This window comes from Cibotium barometz, chromosome 17, assembly GCF_041138505.1.
Source record: "Cibotium barometz isolate CiBa-2024 chromosome 17, ASM4113850v1, whole genome shotgun sequence".
NCBI classification, from domain to species: domain Eukaryota; kingdom Viridiplantae; phylum Streptophyta; class Polypodiopsida; order Cyatheales; family Cibotiaceae; genus Cibotium; species Cibotium barometz.
This window is the reverse complement of record NC_141062.1, coordinates 49,744,856-49,770,395: the sequence shown is the minus strand read 5'-3', so window position 1 is coordinate 49,770,395 and position 25,540 is coordinate 49,744,856. Positions and strand designations below refer to the sequence as shown.

The 25,540-nt window shown below is 40.4% G+C and overlaps 1 protein-coding gene across 1 annotated transcript; it reads right to left on the bottom strand.

The window, feature by feature from the left end:
• Positions 1 to 13,674: 13,674 nt before the first annotated feature.
• On the bottom strand, positions 13,675 to 16,560 carry LOC147630131 (proline-rich receptor-like protein kinase PERK15). Its single transcript, XM_086811029.1, has 8 exons — positions 16,140 to 16,560; positions 15,496 to 16,008; positions 15,279 to 15,368; positions 15,096 to 15,166; positions 14,923 to 14,999; positions 14,684 to 14,831; positions 14,426 to 14,587; positions 13,675 to 14,044 (listed from the first exon to the last, which is right to left on the bottom strand). Exons 1-8 carry the CDS (start codon positions 16,558 to 16,560, stop codon positions 13,742 to 13,744), a joined length of 1,785 nt encoding a protein of 594 aa, XP_086667155.1. The 3' UTR covers positions 13,675 to 13,741.
• Between the last annotated feature and the right edge of the window lie 8,980 nt (positions 16,561 to 25,540).

The following is a 25,540-nucleotide window of genomic DNA, read 5'->3' as shown; positions in this document are numbered from 1 at the left end:
GATCAGGTACAGCTGCATGAAGCTTCCTCCACACCTCAAAATCTGTACCCAGATGACCTCTCTAGGTATGATTAGATAAGAACTTTCTAGCTTTTGCACCTCCAAAACATGGTTTGCTAGGAACATTTCCGGTCTTCCCTGATCTTCTCAAGTCCTTCTCAATCTTCACTTGACCACAATGTAAACCTGCATCTGAAAGCACTTGCTCTATTTTTTTAATAGTTCTTTCACTCTCTACTGCTGGTTTCATATTCCATGAAAATTCGATGTACATGTAGACTAGTTTCTCAATTATTCTAACCAGCGCATGCAAAACACAAATATGAACTCTGATCAAAGGAATAGGAAGAATTGGATCCCAATTAGGATCCACTCCTGGAGCATCACGATTTGGGGCTTCACGCCTATTACTGATTGCATTTAGGCATCCATTCTCTCTCTTTTACTCCTTTGGAGACACCTCGTTTGGTCATGCAATTGAATTATCAAGTGAATTCAATGTTTTTGGCTCTGGGGAGGAGTAGAGTAATAGTGCATAAACACTATTAACCTTTTACAAAGGGGGAGGATTCTATTTATAGGAAAAAATGAGCCTCTACCCAAGCAAATTGATTCTAGAATTTTCCAGATCAGTTTGGTCAATTTTTGACCATTTTTGGGTCAATTTAGCTTACTTTTTGGATCTAGTTGAAACAGGAGAGAGGAGAGATGAAAACATCTCATTATTTATGAGTTTAAAACTCCTCCACACATGTGAAATAGGGGCCTCCTTCATGAGGGGAGATCCCCACACTGAGGTGTCAAAAATGCATCATTTCTTCTAAATATCTCTTCTTTTTTAACTAATATCCCAATATCTGCAAGCTTTTACACGATGCTTCCATTGGCCACCTCCAACATTGAGTTCTTCCAATGGTTTGATCTGTCTCTTGCATAATTGAGCACCCAATGGCGTGTCTTTCAAATATTGTAATTTTTTGTTGAACTTTTCAAGTTGTTTTCGAAGGTGTGCATTCTCACTCTCCAATGTGAAATTGTTGATTTCTCGAACTGCCAAAATTTCATTCTTCTCCTTAATAGTGTCCTGCATCTTACAAATAGTCTGCTGCAAATGATCAAACTCTTTTTGTAACCCAGCACAAACTTTTGCTTTGTCCTCGTTTGAAGCTTGCAAAGCTGTTGTGATCGATGCCAAGTAAAAATTCGCACCTTCAAGCATTTTTATTCTGGCATCTCTATCACTCAAATGTCTTTCAAAGATACTTTGACATTGGCCAAACAGTCTTTTGCAATATCCAAGCAATCCATTTTCACCCTCACACACAAACTTGAAGAAACTTGTCAACCCAAAGAATGATGGAGATTGAGAGAAGGTTGGATCTGGTGGGTAAATACTACCATCCAACCATAGGTCCATATTTTTCTTTCCTTCATTTCGAAGCTCAGTAATGCGGGCTTCGCATGCTGGCCTAGACCAATTTCTCTTACAGCAGGGAGCATAATCGGGTTCTCCTTGGAAGTGGATATCCACCTTTTTCTTCTTTTGCTTCACAAGTTCCATTGCATTGTTCTGTGCTTTAACAACACCAAAAAGCATCATGAACTCACACTTTAACCAAAAAAAACCAAAGATATTACACTTATCTCCCATGAAGAAGATTCCTTCATTAAAACCAAAAGATAACATCACTAAATAATACCTCCTTGTCCATCAAACAAACTTGTTGGTATCCTGGATGAACCAAAATGTACAGAGTACTTGTAAGCACAACCCTCACTTGAAAAAGGTAAGAAATGGGATTGTTATTCATGCACAAGCAGGTATGGCGCATGAAGAACAAATACTTTTCCATCCTTTTTCAAAACTTGCCGCCTTGAGAAGAAGAGAAAATCAAAAACCTCCCGCTCAAACAATTCGGATTTGGAGTGGTTGTGGTTGTGGAGTCGGGAAGACAATGAGGGAGACAATGCAAGATGATGGGTTGCAGGGACGAAGTTCGGTTCAAGTTTGGTTAGCAAAGTGGGCTTCGTTACAAAAGTGTAATGAAGAAAGAGAGTGGTGTCTTTTTTTCAATAAAATAAGGCACCATAGTGGGAATAAAAAACTATACTTAAGATGCATTGTTTTGAATTAAAAAACACCCTACATGTCAGTTAATGGAATAAAGAACTCAAAAATGACGCACGTACCCTCCAATATTATATCTGGATTTATTGGCTTGCTTTGTCCACATCACCATCCCAAGGGATCTCTTACAAGGCCCCTTTTTGAGTCCAAATTTTTCCTAATGTATCGCCCAAGTCGCCTTTGCCTGTGAAGGAGAGAGATAAATAATTATATATATATATATATATATATATATATATATTATAAGTTTTAAGCTTGTTCACAAGCTTTAGTGCTCAGCGCATAAACTGAGAGGGAAAAAAAAGAATTAGTAATTTGGGTGAAAAATAAATCAAGGGAGCCCCTCATCCGTCCATGATGGATTTCTTGATGTTGTAGTAGTTTAAAATCTGATTATGGCTCTCAATACTCCTCTCCTTGTTTGCTGATTCAATCCGTACAGCGGACAGATTATGAAGGTGGTTTTGTGGTTTTGGAAAACCCACTAATCATTTTTCACCTAGTTTTACCCTTTGGACAATAGATTGATGGAGATTGGTTACCCAATGGTTAAAAACAAGCCTTGCATAAACATAAATCACTAAAGGTGTTCTTCTTCAATTTAAATTCAAAAAAATTTACCAAAATCACCTCTGTTTTTGTCTCATTCACTTGTTTTTCCACAAGTTTTTGATCGCCTTCAAGAAGATTAAATTAAACCAAAGCTCTGATACCACTGTCATGGGACCCTTTAATCTTCTTGAAGAAATAATTAAATACTCACAAAATACATCAAAAAATTTAAAATAAAGACTTGAATTAAATTGAAATCAAATCACATATGCATAAAATAAAGCAAGAGAGAAAGAATAACATCACCATCAAGACAAGATTGGGTGCAATCTCCCCCCTGACGTGTGTGGCTCAACTCCCACACGAGGTATTTAAATCATATTAATAAATTTAGCCCTTGGAGCCATAAATAGCATAGCTTTTCTAAAATTAGGCTTTTTACAAAATTGAACCTTAGTCCAATGCTTTTAAAGCATTTTATCAAAAGTAAACCTTGCCCAATATATAATTGCTAATGGGCCTTGTTACATAAATGACTATGTGCACATTTACACCTATACATTAATCTTGTGCCAACTTACACATTCGATTAAACTGAATCCTACACAAATTAAATTAAACATATTTTTGTAAGATCGTTAATTTATCAAAAATATGATAAAATATATACCTGTAACATTTTATCCTTCGAATAAAACTCTTGGACTCACGTTGTGAGTCATAGGAAACATTAAACGATGTTCAATTGAAGAGATGTTTCATGATGGGCTTGAAGAATAACAGTTTACACAACTTGATCATTGTATCCAATCCGAAAACATTCGATCAATGTTGTAAAGAAGCAATACGTTTAGATGACAACATGCTGGAAGATGATCATGCTACAAGGTGTTTCTCATCTAAACTAAGTGAAGCAATGGCAAAAGAAAGATCGATCTTGGAATTGACATTCCCCAAACTCTATGCAGATTTGCTTAAAACATTCCAATCGACATCTCTAAGAGAGGATGAGAACCTTCAAAACCAGACTCCCTTAATGCCTCTACAAGTGAGGAACGAAATGCCTTGTGTTGAGTGCAATCACTATAACCGTCCCAATCCCCATTGTACATACAAGGCACCTGTTCTTCTATACTGCATATATTGGAAGACCTTTGACCACGATACTAAAAAGTGTCCCGCTTCATCCATAATTGACTCAAAACCTCCATCTCTTGTGCACCAAAGAGAAACAATCCACACGGTAGAAACTGCTTTGGAAGCAGTTAATCGAACACTTTAGTGTTTCTATTGTCGTGGACCTCACAAGGTGGCAGACTGCACAATTTGAAATACTTCCATGCCCATAGTCATTGACACCTTACGAGACCCATGTGTGAACGATGTTACATTGAACATATGTTCTAAGATTGCCCAAGACGAGTTGCGTCAATGCAACAACACCTTAAGTGTACAAAACAGGCAATTTTCCTCGGTGCCCTTAAATGTGCTTACACATTTACAAGCCAAGGCACGAGAAATAGTCAAAAATACAACTCTTAACATCTTAAGTGTACAAAACGGGCAATTTTTCTCGGTGCCCTTAAATGTGCTTACACATTTACAAGCCAAGGTACGAGAAATAGTCAAAAATAATGCAAAAGACAATACCTCAACATGGGTAGAAGAGCATGCTTTAAAGTAGAACCCAAAAGAAAAAACAAAACCTTATAAACCCAAGAGAAACAAGGGACTACAGACTATCGAAACCAAGGTCGAATTAAAAAACATGGGAAAAGAGCCTGTAGAAGAAATAAACCCAAAAGAGGACATAAACACAAAAGAGCCAAAAGATACATGGGATGCAGAAGCATCCACATCAAAAGCCACCACACAAACCACAAAACCCATATGTGCGACACAAGATACAAAAGCCCAAAAGAAAATTCAATCTCGTTGCATCATGGGCAAACATGATGAAAAACTAACAATCGAAAGAAAGTTAGGAAATGAAAAAAGTTCTAGTACGTCACTAACTGAGGATGAAACAGGTTCTGACTCTTCACTCAGTGCACCACATAGACCAATAAAGAAACTAGAACCCACCCAACCACCCCAAATGGATAATAATGATCACATGACACATATGCGGAACGCAAAAAGCAAGCTCAAGAGAGCATGCTTAGCTTGGTTGAATGTCTTACAGGTGGCACCGGTTGTGATTGAGCCTCATAATGCCAATCCTAAAAAGTAACCAAAATACAAAGCCCAGAGGAGTACCACTTCCCCTTTCAAGAGGAAGACATACTCTCTACACAAGAGTCATTTGAGACAGATTGCACAAACTATATGCTTGTGAAAGCACCTGAGGAATTTGATAATTCCTTTACAAGATTAAAACAGTATCTTAAAACCTCATTTGGAGGAATTATCTTCTCTCATGTGGTGAAGCCAGCATAACATCCGCACTTACACCTTTAAGGGCTCAACCTGAGATATACCAAGACATAAAGAACTCCATAGAGCAGGACTGTGAGGATTCGCAAGTTTCCAAACACACCGCATTAAGAATTGTCAGAGGGCCAAGTGTGCTAATGTACACATTGGGTACTCTTGAAAAAGCTGAGAGCCAAAATGAGGATGAAAGTAAATGGGAGTATGAAACAGAAATAGGATGTGAAGCCGAAACAAAAACTGAAACATCCATGGTCCCTTTGGAAGATTCTATCATGATATGGTTGGATTTCCCTACATGCAATGATGTTAAGTGCAAATGCGCATTGATTAGCCCCCTCGAGCTAGTCATAACATCATGTGATGACGATAGACACTTGGGTGTCATTGGGACAACCTAAACTCATCCCTATAGACAATAGTCTTGCAAGAGGAACCAATGAACAAAACATTGAAGTTCCAAGTTACTTTAGATACACTACTCAAACAATCGATGGCGATATAGAATTTACATTCCATGTTACCCTAGATTCCCTTGAGTATTATTTCATCCTTGGTGGAACTTGGATAGGTGAATTGTTATATTCAATAGATGAATCCATGCAAACAGTCACCTTGAACACTCCTGCAAGCAATGTACAATTGTTATTACGGGAGGAAAAGACCTTCAAGAGCTGGAACTTACAATATATCTTACTAAAAAGATCCCTAGAATTTTGGTTGAATTCAAAATTTCAAATAAAATAACCATAGCTCAAGCACAGCTTTATTCAACATGAGAGCACAATCTCATGACCCTCGAGCTATGGGATTTGTTAGGTCAACCAACACTCACGGCACATCCTTAAAGGATTACCTTTACACAAGACTTGAACATGCCATGTTTGGGGTACTTACAATGTATATTGAAACTAACCCCCTCACTTGCAAGTTTTTTTGGTTGAGTATGTGTGTTAGAAGCAGATTTGATCTTGGGGCATAAATGGACTATTGCTGCCCAAGCATCACTGTACTTTACTAGCGATAGAGTCATCGTGATGGTCAACGACAAAAAGTTGACAATACCATACTGCAAGGAAGAGGATCCAACTTTAATGGATTTCTATGATGCTAAACGCAAAAAGATACAAGCCTCTTCCACAAAATCCCCTCTACATAAATGACCTACCATCTGCGTCAACAACCGACTTCGTTAGAGCATCTACTCCTTCAACCCCATCCTCACCTAACAAGTTTGATGCCAAAACCTCACAATCAACGGCGGCTATTACTGAAGAAGTTCCCACACAGAGCCCACCAACCATCTATCTCTAACAAGGAACTCAAAGGGAAGGCCCCGGAGCCTATGCATCTTCATCGAACAAACCTCACCAAAGGAGACAACCACATGCTCAAAGACCTCGTCTCATCGATAGCCACTCCACAAGAGACTCTAGCCTCATCATCAACATTGCCCATGAGTCTCAAACCTGCAGCCTCAACGCCAACCAAAGTCAAGGAGGGCCCCAAACCTTCCACATCAACCCAAAAGAAAACTCCACCACAACAACCACAATCAAGGTATCTTAATAGTATCAATATGTGGGTGGAGAAGCAGCTACTTGTAGCTCAAGGCTCTTATGAAGGTGCCAATCAAATTTGGGTGCCTCAACAGTCAAAGCCTCTTCCTCAACGCAACACTCAGAGGCCAAGGAAAAAGAAAAGTACTCCACAACACCGTCCACAAAAGCCTAGCGAGTTCCTCAAATCTTAATGTAAGGTTTATTAATTAGATTATTATGTTGAAAAGAGATTATAGAAAAACTTATGAAAAATTTGTATAAAAGAAGGTGAATATGTATACATACCTCCATTGTTGGTGTCATTGAAATTATCTGTCAAAAGAATTTGGACACTCAAGGATACGTGAGATTATAAACCAAAAGTAGATGAAATAAGTCTGGATGATGAAAGGTTAATTTACTTTTGAAGTTGACATATACTTAAATAATAAACACGAAACTCAAGTGTAGAGAGTCGTACCTTTATATATATATATTCAATTGAAATGATACTCTACATTGAGAAAAATGTGAAAGAATGCGAACGGATTATAATTCCATACATAACTACAGATTATGACTTTATAAGAAATAAAATCTTGAAGTTTTATCAATGAATATTTAAGCATGATCACTATTGTAAGAATAGGGATGAGAAACTCACTTGGAAGGTGTTTGAGTCACCGTCTGAAAGATAAAACTTACATAGAAATATTGGAAAATTTATTTACTAAGATATGAAGGATAGGAACTTACTTGCAAGTGTCGAACAACCTTGCTACAAAATGTATATATATATATGATTTTATTATGGAAAATAGAGGGACTTACTTGGGAGTGCTGGAATCATTCTGAAAAAAGAAATATTATTGTTCATGCTATATGGTACCAACCGTTGATGATTTAACATTAAAAGTCAATATCTCACAAGATTTGGTCCCAAAAAATAAATAAAATGTTTCGCTCTTTGCCTCTCTACAGCGTGGAGAAGAAAAAAGTAGGGAGAAGAAAAACGTAGGGAGAAGCAAGGGTGCGGAGCAGGACAGGCATAGGTAAATCATATTCTCTCTCTCTCAACTTTCCATATCAAATCATCTCAAGTGTTTCTCTCTCTCTCTCTCTCTCTCTCTCTCTCTCTCTCTCTCTCTCTCTCTCTCCATATAAAATTGTCTCACCCCTAGCAGAAGAGCCTTTGCGAAAACAAATTGCATGATGGTAATGGTGATACCCTCAACCACAAACAATCTTTCCCTCCCTCTTTCTCCACCAAACATAATCTAAAAAATAGCTTGTTGTGCAAAGATTTGGTAGAAGGAGAGTTTACCCTCTCTCTCTCTCTCTCTCTCTCTCTCTCTCTCTCTCTCATGCACATACAGTAGGGAAGTTGCACGCCATTAATGAATCTTGATTAACTAATCTATATTTACAGTTCATATTATCACTAATTATACTAATCAATTCATCTTTATTAACTATTCGAAATTAATATATTAAACCGATTCATCACTAATTAAACTGGTTATACTAACTTTTCATTCATGGTCCCTAATTTGACTAACCTGTGAGATTAATGCATTTAATTAAATTGTCTCTAATCTATAATCTATCACTATTTATTAATGCATTTCATTAAATTGTCTCTAATCTATAATCTATTGGTAAGTCATTTAATCTAATATTAGGCTTATGTTAGCATGCTTTATTTCTTTTGATGAGTCCTATAAATAAGAAAGCTGTATTGCATACTTGTATGTGGATTCGCTTTGGCTCTTTTGCTCTTTGAATGGATTCGCTTCAGCTCTTTTGGTCTTCAAATAGATATCTTTGTCTCTAGAGTTAAACTAGAAGTAAACTCCTCCATAAAAATGAAAACCACCTCTTTCAATCTAGAGCCATTCACACATAACATGAAGATTTAGATAGTGAACTACTACCTTGGTCACCCACACTGGGCCAAATGCTTGGGCATCCACTTAACCAAATACTTGGATACCATAATGGCTAGACATGGGAATTGGACAAAGATATGGACAACTATTAAATTTATCCAAATCCCTTACGTATCCATGGAACCTAGACTATAACCTTTCTCACCCACTTAGCCCGATCTTTAGGTATCCATTTAACCAAACCCTTGGACAAAAGTTCTAGCTTTACATGGGAATTGGGGATTTGCCTAATTCTCCTGTTACTAGAACTGCTCAATTCCATGACAAGAGATGTGTTAGGATCAGGAGATATTTAGTATATGGATTCTAGTTCTTCTAACCACATGATCAGTTATTTAGTGAGTGGTTTATAGATATGCACAAAAGAGAAAAACTAGGTTATGTAGAAGCAAGTGACGATACTATGCACCCCAATGCATATGTTGATAAAGTGCCATTGTCTATATAGGATGATAAAATGAAGTACTTGATAGATGTACTTCATGTTCCAGATATTATGTGACGAACCTTGTTTCTGTTGAACAGATGGTTGAGTAGGGTCGATAAGTGAGGTTTAATCCTCAAAGATGTTTCATTGCCACTTACTTTGCAGATACTGGCATATGGCACAAGTGCATTAGTCATATGAATATACAACGGCTGAAGTCTATATAGGCCCAAAATATTGTTACAAGTATCCCAAAGTTTAAGGTTGATTGTATGCATAAAGTATGTGAACTATGCCATCTTGGTAAGCACACCAAACATGCTTTCCTACATAAAAAGCATGTTTAGTGCAAGGCCATTGTATGCTATACATTTGGATGTATGGGAATTGATCAAAACTATAACATTTACAAGTTACACATATTATATTATATTCATTAAGATCACACTAGAAAAGTGTGGGTCCAAGGCTATTTCATGAAGAAGAAAAGTGAGGTGTTTGCTCAATTAAGAGATTTAAAGCCTTGGCCAAGAAGGAAAAATGTATTCAAATAAAATGCTTGGGATCAGATGGTGGGAGAAAGTATTTTTCCAATGACTTCAGTGATTTCTTGAGAAAGCAAGGAATCAAAAGATAGTTTACATACATGTATATACTCCACAATAGAATGATGTGGTAGAAAAGAAAAATAGGCACATTACAGAAGTGACACATGCCTTGATGTCTAAAAAGAATATGCCCGATTATTTTTGGGCTAAAGCAGTAGCAAGTGTGTTGTTTTCATAATGAATTAGACCCCGACCACAATAGTTATTCATAGTATAATGCCTGAATAAAAGTTTATAGGCATAAAACCATATGTGTCACAAAGTGTTCAAGGATGTATTATATATGTGTATGTTTCAATAAAGTGAGAACACAGTTTGATCTAAAGGTAAAGAAATGTATCTTCATTGGTTATATTTTGGAGCAGAAAGGTTAAAGATGTTATAACCCTACCACTCGTGAGATAGTGACTAAATAGTGATGTTGCCTTTGATGAAATGAGTAGCTAGTATGCACTAGTAAAGGTAATTGAAGATATAAATGTAAGAAGTACTGATGATGCTCCACACATAGAGCAACAATAGTCTCACATTCGCTTATTGGACCTACATAGTCCTCTAGCAGTGGATCTAGTGTTAGTCCATGGTCAAGGAGGCCCGAGGACACATGTAGGTAAACATGTATCACACAAAGGGAAGAAAAAGGTAGATTAACCTTTTGTGCCTGATCTATCAACAAGTCACTCATATATGGATGGTGACTCTAGTGGCTTCGAGCAGAACCTTGATGAAGAGCTTGGGATTTTATCAATGGTCCTGATGCAAGGAGAACCAGCGCTATTTTCAGGACATGTGGTAGTGCTCCAAGTATACGTAGGTCTATTAGGGTGAGATACCCTAACAGGTTGAGAATATGATGGATATACATGCCATCATTATGCTTACATAGTTAAATCAAATCAAGAGTTGGATCATTACTAGGCCAGACTTGAGCTATGTTGTTAGACTTGTGAGTCCATTTATGCAAGCCCCTAGAAAGACACACTTGGATGTGGTTAGACAGATTCTTAGGTACATAAAGTACACAGTTGATTATAAACTTTTCTATGAGGCTAGCATAGAGATATATCTACATAGATACACAAACATAATTGGGATGGTACGATATCTACCACAGAGATATATCTACATGGATTCACAAACACTAATTGGGCTCGTATGAGATCTACTAACGGCTTTCGAACCCAGCACAACATAGCAGTGCACAATAGTTGGCATTTTGTTGGGTCCCAACCAAGCTGTTGCTAGAAGCACAAGGCTTCTACAAAGAGAACTCCTACATTTGGGTTCAAGAGTCAAGAAAACTTGCCCCACAACCCTCTAGAACCATGCCATCAAACATTAGACCAAAGATGGAGTGGAGGCCAAAAGTCATGCCTCTAATGCCAACCCCAAGGAATGGAGAGTAGTTGCATCCACCTCGATTCATGAGCTAAGACAACACTTGTAGAGCAATTGGAAGAGTCAGTGGACACTAAAGAGCAAGAGGTAATACTAACTTCATGTGAGCAAGAGGTAATACTAACTTCATGTGATGTTCCATGACCTAACCCCATTCCGAATCAAGGAATATCCACATATGGTGCCAAACCCTAAAGAGAGATGCTTACACACTTTTGTGGCACGGTGAGAAACCCTAAGTCTCAAAATGCCAACTCGCTAACTAGAACTAGGCTCAACAAAAGAGCGATCACCACCACAACCCCACAACACCCACGTATGCCACATCATAAAATGCCAACTTGTCGCTCAAAGGGCATATTAGAAAAGCCAGTGGTGGTGACATCGAAGCTTTTGTCATGGATGGGCAAGCACAGTTCTCCACCTTCTCTCAATAAGCCCATATGGTAAAGCCAGAACCTCTTACTAATTGTACATATACATATACCCGTGAATGATTATCTTAGAAACCAAAACAAAACTAGAAACAACAAAAAACTAAAATAAACACGCGTGCACACACATTTGCTTACATACACATGCACACACATTTGATTACATACACATGCATGCATGTACATGCACTATATAAAAGCACCCCCCCCACATATGCACACACTCATACCTGCACATGCACACTCCACACATTCATGTACACACACACACACGCACGTGCACTATATAAAAGCACTCTCTCATACCTACACATGCACACTCGACACATGCATGTACACACCCCCCTGCATATGCACTGTCTCTACACATGCATGTACACACCCCCTTGCATATGCACTGTCTCTACACATGCACATGTACACTCTCTTTAAACACACAAATGCATGCATGTATACACCCCCTCCACATGCTCACCCCCACCCACATATAGATGTGTGCACACATGTTCACAAATATACTCATACAAAACACACCACACACACATGTACACCCTCTAAAAAATAAAAACCAGCACTTGTGTACCCCTTACTCGCACACATATACACACAACCCCCCATCTATTTGCACACGATACACTGCACATGCACATCACCATTTTTGCATGTGAACACTCTATATACATGCACACACATGCAATAACATGCACATATACGTGCACAAACCCTCCCCCTTTTTCATAAAAATACTCCCCCCACTAACTTTTCCTAATCCCTCCTTATTTTTTCTTACCCCCCGTACAATTTTTCCTATGCCCCCCTTATTTTTTCTTTCCCTCGATATTTTTTCACCCCCCCAAGATTTCTACCCCTTCTCCTTATATTTTCCTATTGCCCTTTGTTTATTTTTTGCTCCACAACCCCCTCCCCCACCCCCCCCAAAAAAAAAACTTCCTTCCCAATGTTCTTTTTTTCTTCTTTTAATTTTTAAAACCATCTTTTTTAATTAACTAATTAATTAATTTATTAAAAAAGTGACCCTTCTTATTTCTTTTGCATTTTCAAAATAATTAAAAAAAGTGTGTGGTCACCACGCATGCCCATGGTCCACGTGGCTACATAGCCCATGGGGCGCAACCCCATGGCACAGGCATTTGGGCCATGCAACCACATACATACATCCAACAACACATAGGCATGTGCCTTCTCCACCCAAAGATCTGCCGCCCTAGATGTCAACGCCCATGCCTCTCGTGCTCTACCGCTCTCGAGTCAATGCCACAACACCATCCTTGCCGATGCCACCATGCCCTCCCATGTCGTCTTAGCTTCGACATAGACTTCCTACTCCATGTGTAGACCCTTATAAGATAAGGCTCTACACTACCATATAGCCTAATATTAGGCAATGTGCCCAATCTTGTTTAAGCCATGTCTAAACCGTCCAATCTCCTCAGCCATCCTCCTCTATGAATATGGGGATGTTCAACACTCGGGTTACTCAACTATTGGTTACTCCTCACAATGGGGGCCATACAAACATAAGCTTGAACGATGCTTGGACAATACAATGTGGAGGTGGAGCATTCATATCCAACAAAGCATTTCATGACATAAGATATGCAAATAAAAGATGCTCTCTCTCTCTCTCTCTCTCTTACCTACCTACATACATACATTCTCTCTCTCGCATACATGCACGCACGTGCACACACAGGTGGTCTCTCTCTCGTACATTGAGCGGGACCAAAGCAACTGTCGTGCATTCAAAAAAGTACGAATAGCAATCATGTTATAGAGTTCTCTTTTCAATCTTGCGTTGCCGCATCCTAAAAGAATCTAACAGAAAATGATTATGTAGGTCCCTGGTTATCTCTGAAGAAGTCACTCAGCTAACCTCTTGCTGCCTCGTGACCTCTGAGGTAAGTCGTAATTGCATTTAATCACCAATTACTTACACTAATCACAATTAATCATTAATCAAGAGGCGTAACCCCAAAGCCCAAAGGGATGCGACCTCCCAGCCTGCGGGCTTCTTATCTTGTATCAACTCCTTGAATCAAAATCAAAATTACAACACTCTTGCGTTCGTCTCTCTCTGTGTATTGCCAATAATCTCTCTCCTGGCACTGTACGTAAGCCTTTGTGTATGAGTTTATGGGGATCTCTCTAAGACCTCAGCTGCAGATGCAGGCCATTGCAGAAAGGCGACAGTGCTAGCTAAAAGTGATTAGTGGTAGCCTGAATATATAGAGGAGAATGCAATCACATTGATTAGCCTCTAAAATCCTTGCCAGTATAATTATGATGACCAACCTCTCTGCTTGTTTGGTACTCACTGCTAGAAGCAGATGGATCCAGCCCATAATCACTTGTGTCCCAGCTGTATTCGCTGCTGCCATATTCCTGGCTATGATCAAGAGCCATGCGCTGAAACCTTCTCATGGCTGCTGCATTGTGATTGGCATTCTCCTTATCAGTGCTTGTTGAAGGTGACTCATACAAGCTACCCAGACCTGGCTTTATTCCTTTGTTGAGATCAAAAAGGGAAGCATCATCCTCCAATGCTCTAACAACCTGTCCACCCCGGCCATTGTCCCATCATCAATATCATTCCATCCATCAACCAATAATCTTTAAACACAAACAAAGAAATAAACTAAAATACATACTTTTCCAATAGAAAGGGGGGGGGGGGGGGGGGGGGGGGGTGTTCTTTCATGTGTGTGGATATGTAACAATTGCCATGTCAATGTTCACACATCAATCGAGTACTCTATAAAATGGGGACATGTGTGTGTGCATCTGTGTGCGCGTGCGTGTTTGTCCACATGTGTGGATATATGGCAATTGTGATGACAATGTTCCACACTTTCTGGGCCCATGTAGTTTTTTTCCTGTCTTTCTTCATCCTACTCACATAGAGTTTGAAGAGATTGCTGAACATAGAAGACAAACCTGTCCCATCCTGGGCCTCTTGTGAGCAGAATGCCGAATACATGCTGCAGCTGCCTGAACCATTCTCAGCATTTCCTTCGGCTCAAAGGCACCATCTAAAGAAGGATCTGCTAACAGTTTCAAGTCCTCTTCACTGCCTATCTGAGTAAGCAGAGATCGAGCCTACATGATCATAATTTCATTAATTCTGGTGATTAAGTTGGCCCATGGATGTGGTGACTAATATCAAAATCCTCAAATTTTATTCATAATGCATACCCACTCCACCAGACTTTCTTCACCAACTGGCTGTGATCGATCCACAGACTTCCGTCCTGTCACGAGTTCGAGTAGCATGACTCCAAATGAGTACACATCTGACTTTTCTGTGAGCTTGCCACTCGAGGCATATTCAGGAGCCAAATACCTGTGATAAAGACAAAATCATTAAGGTTCTAGATACCAATGTCATAAGAACTTCATAAGACATTGCTTGTACAAGGAGCTGTTCACAATACCCAAATGTTCCCATCACCCGGGTGGTCACATGTGTAATTGCATCTGAAGTCAGCTTTGCTAGTCCAAAATCCGAGACCTAATAGATGAACAAAAGATACAATTGCTAATGTTTTTTTTCCAAAAGTAAATCATTACAAGAATCAAGCATGTGGATTTGTAGCCACAATCTTACTAGGGCCTCATAATTATTGTTGAGGAGAATGTTGGAAGACTTAATGTCGCGATGGATGACTCGGGGATGACCTGAATTTTGGTCCAAAGTACGACAAGACATCAGCATTAATGTGCATGCATTGAAAAGTTGAATTCATGGCATTCATCCCAAATGGATATTCTAACAACTACTTGGCCTTACAGTCTTCATGGAGGTATGCCACACCCCGTGCAGATCCTATCGCAATTTTTAATCGAGTGGGCCAATTCATGATGGGTCCTCCTCCTTTACCTGGAGAGACCTTGAATGTAAGATAAAAGCAAGGAACTGAACTGCCCTAGTTAGGAAATTTTGAAGAAGAAATTCAGGACCAAAAAAAGTGCATTGCAAGGGGAAAGAGGCCCCTACAATCACTTACGATGTAAATGATACTCCAAGGTTCCATTGGGAACATATTCATACACGAGAAGCCTCTGTTTTTCTGCTATGCAGTACCCTACAAGGGAGACGAGATGCCGGTGATGAACCCTGCTGATGGTCTCCACTTCGGCTCGAAACTCCTTTTCTCCTTGCCCTCCATCCACTTTGAGCTGCTTGATGGCCACGGGTTGCCCATCTGCTAAGATGCCCTTGTAGACACATCCAAACCCACCCTCTCCTAAGAGGTTGGACCTCGAGAACCCATCACTTGCGATCGCCAGCTCCTCATAGGTGAACCAGGATATGCTGCCTGGGGATCCAGCTGTTGCTGCTTTATGATGAGGAGGTGGGGAGATGTCATCATATAAGCCAGTCCTTCTGTATGGACGGTGCAGTGATGGCGGATCGGATGTAGAGGGTAGAGATGCCACCTTAACCACAGCTTCTGAGCCACTGTTACTGCTAGGAGAGCGCCCATGCACCATATGATCAGAATCAACATGACTAGAATCTGCATATCATAAAAATGGTTGATGGTGCATCCACATTTTCCTATCATTACTAGTCCAGAGGAGGCATCTGCCCGGATTTTTTAATACCAAGCGAATACATGTAAAATGATATACTTGAACGAAGGCGTACCTTTGTAAGCATCGGACTTGTGGCTCATCGACCTCTTCTTCTTTTTGCATAGGCACCAGAAGATCACGGCAGCTACAAGGACGACTAGTGCAAAGGCAGAGGCAGCTATGGCGATGATTCCACCGGTGGGGATAACGGAGGAGGGTGACGGGGGTGTGGGCGTGGTGGGGGGAAAGCGGGGAAAAGGAGGCGAGCGAGATGGTATGTTGGAGAGCTGAGGAGGGTCGTTAGAAGAGGAAAATTGGGGGGAAGGTAAGGGTGGGATTGCGCGTCGACGAGGTGGCGGCAGCGGCGAAGGCGGCCTAGGCGTAGAGGAGGGGGGTGGAGGCGGGGAAACTGACTGTGGAGAGCGAGTCGGAGGCAGCAGAGGAGGAGAAGACGGAGGGGTCGCGTTGGCAGGTGGAGGGGGAGGCGATTGCATCTTGGGTGGGGGGGGATTCGAAGCTGGGGGAGGCGCTGGACGTAGTACTGGTGGTGAGGACGGTACGGGTGACGGCGGAGCTTGTACTATTCGTGGCGATGGCGATGGCAGAGGAGCTGACAAGCTTAGCGTGGGAGGTGGTGCAGAATTCATCGAGGGTGGCGGGCGCGTCTGAGAAGGAGTCGTCGAAGGCGCAAGAATATTACCAGTATCATTGATAATATTACCATTAAAGATGGCCGGAGAAGGGGCAGGAGCAGGCGAAGGGCGGAGAGGAGGAGGAGGAGGAGGAAGAGGAGAAGGAGGAGGAGGTGGAGGTGGGGGGAGCTGCAGCATTGAAAGAAGAGCTTTGTTGAAGATGCTGCAGCCTCTCGGCGCAGCTTTCGATCAGCAAGGAGTACTGCCCACAAAGCTCGTGCGAGAAAAAGGAAAAGAGAAGGCACCATAGGCGGGCTTGATCATTTAATCATCCCGTCTTCTTTTTGGAGGAGATCAGTTCAGAGCTTCTGATCCTGCTGCTGCATGGCGAGGAAAAAACCACACATTCCATCGCCTCGCTGGCACCTACGTGTCGCTCTCTCAAGTCTGCACCATTGACGGCGAGGAAAAAAACCTCACATTCCATCGCCTCTCTGGCACCCACCTGTCGCTCTTCTCAAGCCTGCGCCATTGGCTTCCTCCTCCAACTTTGAGTCTTCATAGCACGCCCCTGTCACTTATTCATCGGCTACAAAAATTGCTTGTCAATGGCACTGAGCGTTCTTAGTCGAAAAAGGTGGGACATCCGGCCCTTTTATAAGAAAGCTTTTATAAAATCTTTTATTATATATATATAAAGAGAGAGAGAGAGAAAGAGGGAGAGAGGCTATTAACGTGGATAGAATGCAACACGAGGGCATATACGACCAACGATGGGACTTGAACTCGGGTGGATCATGAGAGAGAGAGAGAGAGACAATGTAACCTTAAGATTATCCCTATAGGGGTTCACAAGAGAAAAAAACATTTCTTCCATATTCCCTCTTCCTTCCTCTCCTCATGGATATAAGAGAAGAGAAGCATGAGAATGTAATGGAGGCTTCTATTTTGTTGACTTATCATGTGTCTCGGGAGCATGACAATGTTCTAATCATACTTCATTTAGCATATAAAAAGTGTGCCTATGCTCAGTCAATCACTACAACAGAATGACCCACCAATACCAAGACTTTGTAATTAGGATTTATTTGACTAGAATGGCCCACCAATATCGAGGCTAATACCAAGGTTTTATACGTAAGATTTATTTAACCAGGGAACCCATCAATGTATGCGCTGAATTAGCTATACTAGACGATGAAATATATATACATATATATATATATATATACATATATATATATACATATATATACATATATATATATACATATATATATATATATATATATATGTATATGTATATATAATTTTGCAATCACATAAGATAAGAGGACCTAGTGCTTATGTGAAAGTCACTTCCCCTTAAAACTCCCACTCTTGCTCACTTATTGCTTCACCACTTTCTTCAACTTTCGGAAGAGTACCTTGTAGCAATATTATTGTAAGTTCAATGTCCATAAGAAGGAGATCAAGCTCAGGTGGGCATGGTAAATTCTTTATACATTAGAAGAACTCGGAGCTCATTTTGGGGCCCCGTAAGAAATTCACTATTTTCTTATTTATCTTGCTCTTAAACTACGTAAAATAGTCACAACAGGTCCAAAACCGTCAGTTTGAGGCAATAAATATACTGTTGCTCACAAACAACGAGGTCTTATCATTAAAAGCTTTGAGAATATACCTTTTTCATAGGTTTGGCTCACACGTATGAACGATTCTTTTGTCAGTATTATATAACTAATCTCTCTCATTTCAAATTTAAAAATGTTTAGCGCCTTCTTCAACTCTCAAACAAAACAATATATAGTAAGAAAGAATACATCGCATTGTTGCGAAACATGGCAGAAGGAGAAACCAGTAGCAAACAACTTCATCATTTCCATGTCGACTTGGAACAACAGTATGCACCGATATTGAAGCGCCAAAAGAGTTTGCATCTATGCACTGAGCAAAGAGACATGTTGCGGAAAGGAGGTTTGCAGCATATAGACTTGTGGTGTGAATGACGGAGGCATCTATCCAACATGCATCATTAGAAATTCAACACCTCCATTCTCTAATCCAACAACTCTATTGAAGTTTGTAGGCAATGGAGTAAATGGATTGTATGGATACGTCTCAGCTCAATGTGCTAATGCAAATATGTACAAGAATTTATATCTACGAGAGGAGGCAAGCAGAAGGCAAGATAAGATAGAGTGTGTGGCATTGAAGCAACTTCTAGAAAATGAGAAGGAAGAACATAAAAAGACAAAGGCAATGCTACTGAAAGCGAGGAGAAAAGGCACTGTATTAGGAGAGAGACTACGGAATAGAAAAATCCGGAACATTACAGAGTTGAAGGCTGACTCTGGAGGATGTAAGCGCAGAATTCAAAAAGCAAGGTATGACGATATCTTATTGTTAACTTCCATTAATGAGCATCCAAATTGTTTAAACGAATGAAGAAGTTCCAAAAATTTTCAATGTAAATCAATGAACTTTTAAAGGTGAGTTATAATTGTCTCATTGTATAATTGTAGATGTGTTTCTTTCTTGTTGTAGGGAAATTTTAAGGCTTGGTGAAGTAAATGAAAATTCCAATCTTGTTCCAATGAAGCAAATAAAAGGTTTAGTCTCTAAAGTTGTCGTGCAGAGCTTGATAAATGAAAAAAAGTTCAAAAGGGTGAAACGTGATGCTGTCGAAAAGTTTATATCAGAAAGTAGAGTTGATGTCGAAAAAATTCAAGAAGCCCTAGATATGAGTGGGATGAGTAGAAAAGGATATGCTTCAATCTTTAACATCGTTTCTTCTACTCTCAAAGATCATCGGATAAAACGTGTATTGTTACCCACCCCAACAGCAATGTGGCGCCAAAGAGGTCTTCTAAATCAAAAAATAGATGACTTCATTGGACAATATTTACATATCGAAAATGTATATGAAGGGGCCAAAGGAAGGACTGTATATGATCCTTTGAATAATATTTTTGTGGAGCTGCAACAATTACAGAGAAGAATGGTGGAGTTTTATAACATCACACTTGAGAAATGTAAAGGAGTTTTAAAGTTTGTTGTTAAGCTTGACGAATGTGAAATTGTAAAGGAAAAGAAGATAGAAAGAGTGACTATTACCTTGATGAATCGTGCACTTGATCCATCAATCACAAAGACCAGTTCAAAGTACTTTAGCGTTCAACCAGAAAAACATGTATGGTGGTTGGGATCATTTCAGGTATGGATTTTCTTATTTTGGTGTTAGTATTTGTTGAATATACATGTATATTTTTTAATAAACTTCTACCATATATCATTCTATTGTAATGGCAGGTGAAGACAGAGGACCATGAAACACTTAACTAGGTTTTTCACCAGACAGATATACCCTCAACTGTAAGGAGTTAAATTTTAGGGGGTCATCTTCATGTTCCAGGCAAAGGTGATTTTCAAGTAGAATGGCATATGGCAGGTGATCTTAAGACATTGAAGTGTATGTACAATATCAGTAAAGGGGGTAACTCCAAATCTCCTTGCTTGTATTGTAAACAACCAGCCCATGTCTTGGATTTCAAATGGTGGAGAAGAGCACCAGGGATTTAATATTCACGTGATCACAAGTTTTTTCTTGTTAAATAACACATGTGAACATGTTAATAACATGTTTACATGATTACACGTTCATAAAATAGCAGGTTGCTAGTTACGCTGGTAACCAGCCAAAAACCCGCCGAGATTCACAAAAAATCCGACGGGCCCGACGGGTATAATTAAAACCCGACGGGAACCGCCGTCAGAATTCCCGCCGAGCAACATATTTCTATATATATGAAGCCCGCGGGGCCCCTTGGGGATTTATTACTTGAGAGCTGTTTACACACAGGTAATGTCTTATCTGCATGTGGGTAGTGTGGGTGTGTGAGTACTTGTGCGGGCAACTGCCCACAGTCGCAGTGCGCGGCTAGATGTGGGTGGTCCACATGAGAGATGCGTGTGTATGTAAGGCCATTCTTCGGAATGGTGCTTATCATGGGGCACATGGTCGGTAACGCGGCCGAGTTGTGTCCTATGGTAAGTATGGTACGTTGTAATGGTACTAGTTGGTAACGCGGCAAGCATAGTATCATTATGACGATGTCACCTTTCCTTCCCTTTATCAAATGCGGGCATATGGTCGGTAACGCGGCTAATTTATGTCCGTATCCAATTCCTATTCCCATAGATTTGGGCGGCACCTTGTTGGTAACGCAACAAAATGGTGTCGTTCGCTAGTGCATATGTTTTGATTGCATATTGCGGCATTTGATCAGTAACGCGATCAAAAAATGTCATAAATTTGTTTGGTTTGCCGGTAACGCGGCCTGTGTTGTTTTTATTGCATGTGATACATGCGATACTTGGTCGGTAACGCGGCCTGAGTATCACATGGGTCATAGTTTAAATCATATTGTCTACAAGTCTCATTTCATGAAATAGTAAAATCAAAGTAACAAAGTAATAACCGAAATAACACTAAAAAATAGATGATATTCTCTCTCTCTCTCTCTCTCTCTCTCTCTCTCTCTCTCTCTCTCCTACCTCTATCTTTACTTGGGTGATTATGGCTAAACGTCCATGCAAAGATGACAATGTAAACAAAACAATTCTACACACTATTTTAGTCTATCTTGGAGAATTTACGAAATCATTCAAAATGTCTTCTACTATTCACTCTCTCTCTCTCTATTTTCCTTCTCTTATCTCTGTCTTGACTAGGTGATTATGGTTAGATTTCCATGTATAGATCACAATGAATATAAAACAATCATATACATTGTTTTGCATTATCTTTAAGAATTTATAAAACCATTTAAAATGTCATCTTTAAATTTTTTTAAAATTATTTAAAATGCCATAAAGGGATTATAAACATTGTTTTGCACTGTCTTTAAGAATTTATGAAACCATTTAGGAAACTATCTTTAAACATTGCTGAAATTATTCAAAATGCCATCTAATATAATCTCTCTTTCCATCTATTTCTCTCCTCCTTCCACTGTCTTGACTTAGGTGATTTTGGCTAGACAGTGAATATAAAACAATTTTAGTCTCTCTCTCTCTCTCTCTCTCTCTCTCTCTCTCTCTCTCTCTCTCTCTCTCTCTCTCTCTCTCTCTCTCGCTCTATCTCTCCCTCGATTCACGTGATTATGGCTAGAAGGATATGTATATATGACAATGAATATTTAGGTTGACTGTTCAGTGCCTTTCCTCTCTATCTGTGCCTTGATACTCTCTCTCTCTCTCTCTCTCATATATATTTCTCTTGATCTACTTGATTGGTGGTAGCAGTTCAGTGAATGTGCAACAATGGATGCTTCTTTTGTTTGATCAATGATAATTAATGTGACGCACTTGCTACGGTTGTTTTACCTGTTTTAGTGTAAAGCGTAAATGGATAACATGTTGATGTATTGCTTGATGTTGTTTTCAATACTATTGTTTGATATTCTGTTTTTGTTCTGTATCTAAAGATATTTGCTAGATTTGCGACGATGGCCACCATGCTCTCTACCGAAGAGCGAAAGATCATCCTACGAGCCATTCGCACAGAGGCAGTTATCATAGTGTCACAATGTTCAAAAGAAGCTGTCAGCAGAAAGACTAATGAGTCAGATATCCTCATGAGAGACCTCGTCGTGCAGATTTGGGAAAATGCACAGCGTCGTCTCAGATGCGAAGGCAACGCTGAATTGTGTGAAAGACGGAAGTTAGTCGACTTTGACTGCCAGCACAGGATATGCACTATCTTGGGGAGTATGCGTTTGGCATACGAGGATCTCAGAGATGCCACATCACCTTCTATCAACTTACGCCATCTACAACTGTGGGACGCAACATGGAATGAGCAGAAGGTGAAGAGCAAACGTATGAGAGTTCTTTCTACAGACACACTTCCCAAAAGAGTGCGCATCGCCGAAGATATAGCCGCTGCACCGTCCAGACAACCGGATGTGACAGGGACGGGCACAATCATGCGTACCATTTTCAACGAGCGATGTACACACCTTATCGACGTTCCGCACGAGACCTTGATCGAAGGGGCAAACAATAGGGCCAGGAGCTTTTGGCACAGTGAAGGAGTATAAGGTCCAGGGCATCTCATTTCTTCCAGAGCACGTTACTTTTTGCGGAAAGCTTTACAAGGGAGAAGGCAGCTCAAGATTTGAGAGCTTTCAGGCAGAGCAGGGCATGCAGGTTCTACACCCGTCCATCGTGTGATGCATAGCCTTCACCAAGGAATCGCCGTGGATCACTATTTTTTTGTTATATAACGGTGGATCGCTGGGTGACACGCTCTTGAAGGTTTCTTTCAGACACAATGAGTTTACCAGAGCGATGTACCGCTTGGAGCAGGGATGGAAAAAGCCCCCGCCTGCTGACATACAATTAAGCCAAGTGCAGCTCGCTCAGATAAAGGAGGTGGCTTTGAATATGCCTCACATTATGCATGCCCTGGATGGCCTAGCAGCCGCACACATGGCTAGCATCATTCACACTGACCTACATCCCTTCAATGTTGTGCTAGATTTTACAAAGGATTTAAAAGCCCGCATTGGTATCATTGACTGGGGCCTTCTGCTAAGAGCGCCCAAAAAGCGAGTATCGCTCAATTTTGTATTCAAAGCCAGTAAAAATCAAAAAAAGGTGGCAGAGGCTCAAGCTTATGTCGACAGGGAGCGGAAGAAGCGACCATGGATAGCTCCAAAGATTTTTGATCCTCTCTTGGAAGATGCATACACTCCTACGAGTGATGTTTTCGCCTTGGGATATTTATTAGAGCTGTTATATGACTTTTGGAGGAAAGTGCAGGAGTTGTGGATGGGTGGCAGTACTCACGAGACAAAGCCACCATGGATGCAATTATATATAAAGTCAGAAATTGGATGTGCTTGCCTAATCGTGATGAGAGAAAATCTCTCTTGCAAGTAGCAGAAATTTTTAGATCACTTAAGACTGAACCAGCAAGGGCGCAACGTCCGCTAGTGGAGCTTTCTGTATCATTTAATCCTATTATGTAATTGAACATGGTGTCCGCCTTACTTTGAAGAATGACCAATGTTTTCTAGTGTGTGCAATGTTTTGAAGTATTTTTATGTTAAGTGGATACTTTTCGAGTCTTTGCATTTCATCTTTCATCCCGTGGTGTTTAAAATTAAGTTTTTGAGGATAATAATGAATTTGTCATACGCTTTATTTTATAGTTCATTAAAAGCCTAAAGTCATCTTTATTTGTCCTCTATTCGTGCAGACATGGGAGACGCACAAGCGAACGAGCGCCACGAGTTGGCTAAGAAGTCATACGAGCGTATGAAATCCCTTGCACATGGATTGACTGCTCGTGAAGCGACTAGAACGGCGTGCTGGTTGTCAAAATGGGCAAACCCTTCTTATGCCCAATGGAAAGACATCAACAAACAAATAACCACAGATATGATTAAACAGATATGGCCATGCCCAGATGGCGAGATCAAGAAGGGAAGGTGGAAGGTGTCGTGGTGCAATCAAGACGACATCAGAAATAATGCCGAACGAATATTCTTAGAAGTGTACGGTCGTCGTCCTCTCCACCCACAATGCAGACGCTCCACTGTATTTTGCCAAGATGCTGTATGCCCAGTTTGTCCTGCAAACGCCTGTGGACTTCGCTTCTAGAGAGGTCACTGTCAACACCCACGATTTGCGTGAAGAGACAGTGACCTTCACAAGAGAGGAGCTTGCTCTCATGGTGGAAGGGGCTGGGCTAGAGCTGAACGTAGTCAAAGACAACCTAAGGGCAAAGCTCGCAGAGAAGGAGTAAGAAGCAGTGAGATTGTCACTGCTTCTTGCTCCCCCCCGGCCAACAGAGAGGTTCAAGAGCAGCTCACCCGGCTTAGCCCCAAGATGTGCAAGGACTATCTGCACGTTTAAATCCATTAGGACCTCAATGGAGTCTTCTTGGGCCCTTTTATTTGGCAGTTTAAGGGAGTCAAACCTTTTCTCTTAAGAAGAAACGTTTTCTAATTTGAAGCTTCAAAACGGCTACTTTATTCGAATTTGAATTTTGGGGAGAAAATGGAATTTAAAATCTAGCGGATAAAACCATATCATGTAACATATCTATGGAAAGCTCTTGATGCGTAGATCACGGATCTGTAATCTCCGCTCAAATCGGAGCTTGTATGTAGAAGTTATGGAGGTCCGAAAATTGTAAAATTGCCCCCCCCCCCCCCCCTTTTGGGGGGAAAAGTGCACCCTTTGACCACTCTTACACCTCTCTTAATCACCAATGGTTTTTGCTTACATGGCGGGCTCCTATTTGTCAATAAGTTAAACGTTTCCATAACCTCATGGTAAATTAAAGGGCCCAAAAAGACTCCATTGAGTTCCTAATGCCTATGCGTCAAGGGAATCATATTTCACATTTTTTGATGCATCCTGAGCTTGTGGGGGCTGCTAGCGGTGCTACTAGTTCCTCCACCTCGCAATGTCCCGTGTGCTACAAACCATTCGATAGTTGGAGCGGCCACTATGTTCTACCATGTGGCCACTACTATCACTTGATATGCTTGGTGAGACAGATGCAGAATGTGTCCACATGTGCATTGTGCGGCATAGCAATTAACCATGGTATTTATGCTATGTTCGGTATGGCTAATGAATACAAACCACCGGGGTCACCCTTTGCTACTCCTAGTGTACTTCGCAATCTCTTTCAAGACGAAAGCTAAATGTACAATCACTTCTTGCATAATGGCAATCTTTTTATAATGACAAATTGTACTGACAAATTGTAATGACAACTTGTAATGACAAATTGAAATCTTTCATTTGAGTTGATAATTCA

Coding starts and splice junctions, on each gene's coding strand:
- LOC147630131 (XM_086811029.1), bottom strand. CDS start 16,560: ATGCAATCGCCTCCCCCTCCACCTGCCAACGCGACCCCTCCGTCTTCT. Junction 15,167..15,278: donor GGCATACCTCCATGAAGACT/GTAAGGCCAAGT, acceptor ACCAAAATTCAG/GTCATCCCCGAGTCATCCAT. Junction 14,832..14,922: donor CGGGTGATGGGAACATTTGG/GTATTGTGAACA, acceptor TCTTTATCACAG/GTATTTGGCTCCTGAATATG.